The sequence below is a fragment of the Calidris pugnax genome, unplaced genomic scaffold (assembly GCF_001431845.1).
Source record: "Calidris pugnax isolate Ruff unplaced genomic scaffold, ASM143184v1 scaffold107, whole genome shotgun sequence".
Lineage (NCBI taxonomy): Eukaryota > Metazoa > Chordata > Aves > Charadriiformes > Scolopacidae > Calidris > Calidris pugnax.
This window is the reverse complement of record NW_015090901.1, coordinates 2,831,012-2,836,778: the sequence shown is the minus strand read 5'-3', so window position 1 is coordinate 2,836,778 and position 5,767 is coordinate 2,831,012. Positions and strand designations below refer to the sequence as shown.

General features: G+C 64.9%; 2 protein-coding genes across 6 annotated transcripts in view; one reads left to right on the top strand and one right to left on the bottom strand.

The window, feature by feature from the left end:
* LOC106892035 (cytochrome b ascorbate-dependent protein 3) overlaps positions 1 to 1,967 on the top strand; it is an 11,152-nt gene extending 9,185 nt beyond the window's left edge. For all 5 annotated transcript variants that reach the window (XM_014948908.1, XM_014948906.1, XM_014948903.1 and 2 more), the window contains exons 5-6: positions 218 to 374; positions 1,377 to 1,967. In XM_014948908.1, the coding sequence (XP_014804394.1) occupies positions 218 to 374; positions 1,377 to 1,400 (181 nt within the window). In that variant the 3' untranslated portion in view covers positions 1,401 to 1,967. The remainder of the gene's footprint in view (positions 1 to 217; positions 375 to 1,376) is intronic.
* A 1,293-nt stretch (positions 1,968 to 3,260) lies between these two features.
* Positions 3,261 to 5,767, bottom strand: part of TKFC (triokinase/FMN cyclase) — a 5,337-nt gene continuing 2,830 nt past the window's right edge. Inside the window, exons 6-15 of the mRNA XM_014948760.1 lie at positions 5,680 to 5,764; positions 5,504 to 5,593; positions 5,273 to 5,389; positions 5,028 to 5,147; positions 4,804 to 4,941; positions 4,275 to 4,381; positions 4,064 to 4,167; positions 3,947 to 3,980; positions 3,734 to 3,823; positions 3,261 to 3,500 (exon numbers count right to left, since the gene is read on the bottom strand). Coding sequence (XP_014804246.1) covers positions 3,348 to 3,500; positions 3,734 to 3,823; positions 3,947 to 3,980; positions 4,064 to 4,167; positions 4,275 to 4,381; positions 4,804 to 4,941; positions 5,028 to 5,147; positions 5,273 to 5,389; positions 5,504 to 5,593; positions 5,680 to 5,764 — 1,038 coding nt within the window. The 3' untranslated portion in view covers positions 3,261 to 3,347. The remainder of the gene's footprint in view (positions 3,501 to 3,733; positions 3,824 to 3,946; positions 3,981 to 4,063; positions 4,168 to 4,274; positions 4,382 to 4,803; positions 4,942 to 5,027; positions 5,148 to 5,272; positions 5,390 to 5,503; positions 5,594 to 5,679; positions 5,765 to 5,767) is intronic.

The following is a 5,767-nucleotide window of genomic DNA, read 5'->3' as shown; positions in this document are numbered from 1 at the left end:
GAGGGGGGTGGGAGGGAATTGGGCTGTTTGTTGCCTCCTGGAGCCAGAAGTGGCTTCGAGTGAAACCGAGCGCGGGGCGGAGAGGGGAAGTGAGCGATTTCTCCCCTCAGGTGTGTGGTGAATCTGCACGACTCCCCGCTGCGGGGCGGGTTGTGGGGCCTTAGGGGAAGGGCTGGGGACATCCAGGAAAGCTCTTGTCCCTTCTTCTCCCCCCAAGGAAGAACGGGACGACGGAGTACAAGCTCCTGCCCCCCGAGGCCGTCTTCGCCAACACGCTGGGGCTCCTCATCCTGCTTTTTGGGGTGCTGGTGCTGGGGGCCCTGGCCAGGCCGAGCTGGAAGCGCCCCGACGCCGACTCCCCGGACTCTCGCCAGGTACCAGCTCCTCTGTGGGGACACTCTGGGTCATAGAATCATAGAATTGCCCAGGCTGGAAGGGACCTCCAAAGGCCATCTAGTCCCACCCCCCCGCAGTCAGCAGGGACACCCCCAACTAGACCAGGTTGCCCAGGGCCTCGTCGAGCCTCTCCTTGAATATCTCCAGGGATGGGGCCTCAACCACCTCCCTGGGCAACCTGTTCCAGTGCTCCACCACCCTCCCAGTGAAGAACCCTCTCCTCATCTCCAGTCTAAAGCTGTTCCCCTCCAGCTTGAAGCCATTGCCCCTCGTCCTGTCACTGCAGGCCTTTCTAAACAGGCTCTCCCCAGCCTTCCTGTAGGCTCCCTTCAGGTACTGGAAGGCTGCTATTAGGTCTCCCCGGAGCCTCCTCTTCTCCAGGCTGAACAACCCCAGCTCCCTCAGCCTGTCCTCGGAGCAGAGGTGCTCCATCCCCCTGATCATCCTTGTGGCCCTCCTCTGGACCCTCTCCATCAGGTCCATGTCCTTCTTCTATTGAGGGCTCCAGCCCTGCACACAATACTCCAGGTGAGGTCTCACCAGAGCAGAGTAAAGGGGCAGAATCCCCTCTCTGGACCTGCTGGCAACGCAGCTTTTGATGCAGCCCAGGATGGGATTGGCCTTCTGGGCTGCAAGTGCCCACTGCCTGCTCATGGCCAGCTTCTCCTCCACCAGCACCCCCAAGTCCCTTTCCTCAGGGCTGCTTTCCAATCCCTCACCCCCCAGCCTGTACTGATGGTGAGGATTGTTCCTGCCCAGGTGCAGAACCTTGCATTTCCTCTTGTTGAACCTCATGAGGTTCACCTGGGCCCACCTCTCCAGCCTGTCCAGGTCCTTTTGGATGACATCCCGTCCCTCTGGTGTAGGGGGTGGCTTTGGGGACCCCAAATGGGGGATCTGCCTGGCACCACAGCCCTGTCTATGGGGTGGGGAGGGCCGGGGGGGTGCAGGCACCGGGCTCAGCCCCGCTCTCCCCACAGCCCCTGCTCACCGCCGAGCGCTGACGCCTGCCGAGGTCCTCCCTGCCCTCCTGGGACTGCCAGCCCCAAGCTCTCTGTCCCCGTGGGTCCCCTGCCTGCTCTGCCCTCGGCCTGTCACCTCACTGGGGACACCGGCTGCCTGCACCCCGCGCTCCAAGCGAGAGGAACAGCGGAGAAACGCTGCGGTGAGGACGTCTCTTTGCCTCTTCCCTGGCCTTCTGCCTGCTGGAGGATGAAAGCAGCCGCTGCCGTGATGTTCCTGCCTCCATCCTCTGCTTGCCAGTTCCTGCCAGGTCCAGCTGGCCCCTTGTCCCTCACTCCGTGCCAAACTGGATGCCCTCAAACCCTCCCCGGAGCGTGCGGTGCCATCGCTCAAGGCAGCAGCTGGAGCTGTGGGAGGCTGGTTGGGTCAGAAGCCAGTGGTGGAGGACCCCTGTGGCTGGCAGCGGTGACAGAGGGGACCCTCGCCCTGTGCCTTGCCCCTCGTTGGGTTGTCTGTGCCTCTCCCTTCACCCCGTGGGTGGGGGGACCAGCCCAGTGGCCTCCCGGGGGCCCTGGTGGACACGTAATAAACCGCTGGCTTCTGCAGTGCTCCTGCAGCCACCTCCTTGGGGACAAAGGGGAGACCAGGAGCTGGGGAAGGAGAGGTGGGTGCCCGGGGAGCAGATCCTGGTGCTGGCCAAACCCGGCCATGCTGCCTGAGGACCTTGTCCCCTCTGAGGACGTGGCTTGTCCTTGTCCCCTGGCAACCTGGGCTCACGCCAGCGAGTCCTCCTGCTCACCCCAGCTGGGGGTCACCCTGTGCTTTGGGACAGGGCTCTTCTCCAGCCCCCAGTTCTTCTTCTTTCTCCCCTTCCCCAAACCTCCTCCAGGCCCCGTGCTTGGGGCCATGTGAGCCCTGTGGTTTCCCCTCCCAGCAGCTGATGGGGAGGGCTGGTGGCCGGCCCAGAAGCTTCCTTCCTCCCTCCTCAGCCCAGTCACGCTCGCGCTGGAGCACAGGACCCAGCTGGATGGGTTTCAAACGGAAAGAGGGGAGATGGAGATGAGATGTGGGGAAGAACTTCTTTGCTGGGAGGGTGGTGAGACCCTGGAACAGGTTGCCCCAAGAAGCTGTGGCTGCCCCATCCCTGGAAGGGTTCAAGGGCAGGTTGGAGGGGCCAGGCAGCACCCGCAATGCGGAGCAAAACATCTGCAGAGCTTGGGTGGGGAGATGCAGGGGGTTTGGAGCTCTGCAGGTCCCAGATAGCATCTGTGGAAGGCCCAGTGTTAGGAAAACAGGCTTCCTGGTGGTATCTTGGGTCCTCAGCACAGGAAGGACATGGAGCTGCTGGAGCAGGGTCAGAGGAGGCCTGGAGATGCTGGGAGGACTGGAGCCCCTCTGCTGGGAGGACAGGCTGAGAGAGTTGGGGGGTTCAGCCTGGAGAAGTGAAGGCTCCAGGGAGGCCTTAGAGCCCCTTCCAGTCCCTCAAGGGGCTCCAGGAGAGATGGGGAGGGACTCTGGATGAGGGAGGGGAGCCCTAGGAGGAGGGGAAGGGTTTGACCCTGCAAGAGGGGAGATGGAGCTGAGATGTGGGGAAGAACTTGTTTGGTGTGAGGGTGGTGAGAGCCTGGCCCAGGTTGCCCAGAGAAGCTGTGGCTGCCCCATCCCTGGAGGGGTTCAAGGGCAGGTTGGAGGGGGCTTGGAGCAACCTGGTGTGGTGGGAGGTGTCCCCCCCATCATGGAACTGGGTCATCTTGAAGGCCCCTTCCCACCCAACCCATTCTCTGAGCTCTGCTCCTGTCCCCCTTGGCACGGGGACACATCCTGGAGGAGCTGGACGCACCCCACCATCCCCAGTCCCCACCATCCCCTCCCTCTGATGGCGACGGATGCTCTGGGCCACCTTGGGGGGTCCACAAAAGGTTTATTGGGGGTACGTGGGGGGTGCTGCCGAGCTTCCCCCCCCCACCCTGCCATCACCACTGGAACCATCAGCTCTGCAGCCCCCCCAGCACGGCCCGTAGCACGGCTGCCACCGCCACCGCCCCGGGGTCGGGCTGCAGGAGCTGGGCAGAGCTGATGTAACTGGCTCTGCCCGCCCCGGCCACCATGTGCCTGGTGGCTTCTGCCGCGGCCTCCGCGCTCTGCCAGGGGAAAAAACAGGGTACACTGGGCTACCTGGGGTGTCACTGGGCCACCTGGTGTGTCACCAGGCTACCTGGCATGTCACCAGGCCAGTCAGCGTGTCACTGGGCCACCTGGCATGTCACCAGGCCAGTTGGTGTGTCACCAACCAGCCCGTTGTGGCAATCCCCACCCCATCCCCTGCCACCCCAGCTTGAGGTTGCCCACTCCGGGCTCCCCTTGCCCACCTTACCTGCACGGCGGTGGCCAGCACCGACAGCAGGTTGGCACCAGGGCTCCGTAGGGCTTGCAGAGCCTGTGCTGCAGCACAGAGTGAGTCCAACTGGGAGAAATGGGGAAAGGGGCTGGCTACCAGTGCCGTGCCCAGGCTGGTAGCCCCCACCCCCTGTGGCTTGTGGGGAGTGAGGTGGCTTTGCCCCACGCCCCCCAAGTTGCCAGCACTCACCATCGTCCTGTCCCCCGGCGCAGCTCCCCCGTACCTGCGTGGGGTGCAGGGGGTTTGAGGGTCTCACAGGAGGGATTTTGGGGGGTCGGGGGGGTCTTGTAGCCCGTGGCAACTCACCTCTGCATGGCTTCGATGCCGGCGTCCATGGCATCAGCCCATTTTGGGAGGTCGTTGCCATCGAGCAGGGGCCGGGCGGCCGCCGTCAGGAAGAGCCCGTAGAGCTGTGGGGACACTGTCACTGTCCCTGGTAGTGGCATGGCCATGTTTCCCCCCCCCGGGGTGATGAGCCAGACCCACGGCCACCCCCCTCCTCTCACCCCACACTCACCACGCCGGAGGAGCCCCCCATCTTCTCCAGAAGAAGGTCAGCCAGGGTGGAGAGGAGCTGGGCCGGGGCTGCCGGGGGGGGCCGGGCACGCACCCACTCCTGGATGGCTGTGGGGACAAGAACAGGCTGGGGGGGCCCCCCCTCACTGACCCCTGGAGACCCCCATCTCCCCTGGGGGACCCCTAAGTGCCCCCAGGGATCCCCATCCATGGGGACCAAAAGGGACTGTGTCCCCCCCTCCCGTGCTTTGGGGCAGAGACACTTCAGGGCTGTGGCTCCCAGGGTTTGGGGGGGGACAGATGGGGGTGTCCCCCCAAAAAAAGGAACAGATGGGGGGGACCTTGTACCCCAGGGAGGGGCAGATGGGGGGCAGATCCTGCTCTACAGATGGAGGGAGCAGGTCAGGGTCCCCTCCTGAAGAAGGGATGTCCCAGAGGAGTCCGCACTCCTGGGAGGTGATGGCTGGGGCACCCTGTCCCCACAAGTGTCCCCCCTCAACTTGTGACCCCCCCAAGGTGACAGCACCCACCTCGGGCAGCCCGGGCGTGCGTGTGGCCGCAGTCCCCATCCCCTGCTGCACGGTCCAGCTCGTTGAGCTGCTCCTCCATGGCCAGGAGGGTGCTGCACACCCCTTCCAGCACCTTCCGCGCCCGCGCCGCGCCAGGCCCTGCGGGGAGGACAGGTCACCCCTGCCGGGGAAACTGAGGCAGGGGGAGGTGACAACTCAACCCCCACCCCGGGGGCTGCCCGTACCCGTGCTGGTCTCATGCTGCGTGGTCCCTTGTCCCTCCTTTGGCGCTGGCACCTCCTCTCTCTGGCTGGTGGCGGGTGCCGGGGCCACGTTGGGCCAAGCCATGGCCGTGGTGTCGGCGTCTGGAGCAGGAGGAGGGGAAAGAGGTGAGTTTCCACCCTGCTGGATCCTCACCCAGCACCTCGGGGACACCTTCCCTCCCCCCTCCTTCCCCAAAACTCTGTCCTCACCCCCCAACCCCACTCACCAATCAGCCCCACCAGCTCCTCGTCCACCAGCATGAGGGTGAGGGAGACCCCGGCCATCTCCAGCGCCGTCATGAAGGAGCCCACCAAGGCCCGGGCAATGCGGACACCTCGGCTTTCTGTGGGCACGGGGTGGGGAAGGGGGGTCCGTGAATGATTTTGGGGGGGTCACAGGTTCTCAGAAGCAGAAGGACCAGTGATTAGTGTCCCAAGGTCCCCTCCTTTCCACTCACCCAAGCGGCGTACGGCCGCGCCGGCCACGATGCCCAGCTCCAGGCAGGACAAGCCACCCAAGTTGTTCACCACCAGCACCACGGAGGCTCCTGCAGGGTCGGGGGGGGCAGAATGAGACCCCCACCCGGGTGCTGTGGGTCAGGGGGGGTGGGCACAGAGGGTCAGGGGGGCTCACCAGGGCTCAGGGGCAGGCGGGAGGCATTGGAGGGGTCCGTCATGTGTGCCAGCATCGTCTCCACCGCCTCGTCCGCCGGTAGCACCTG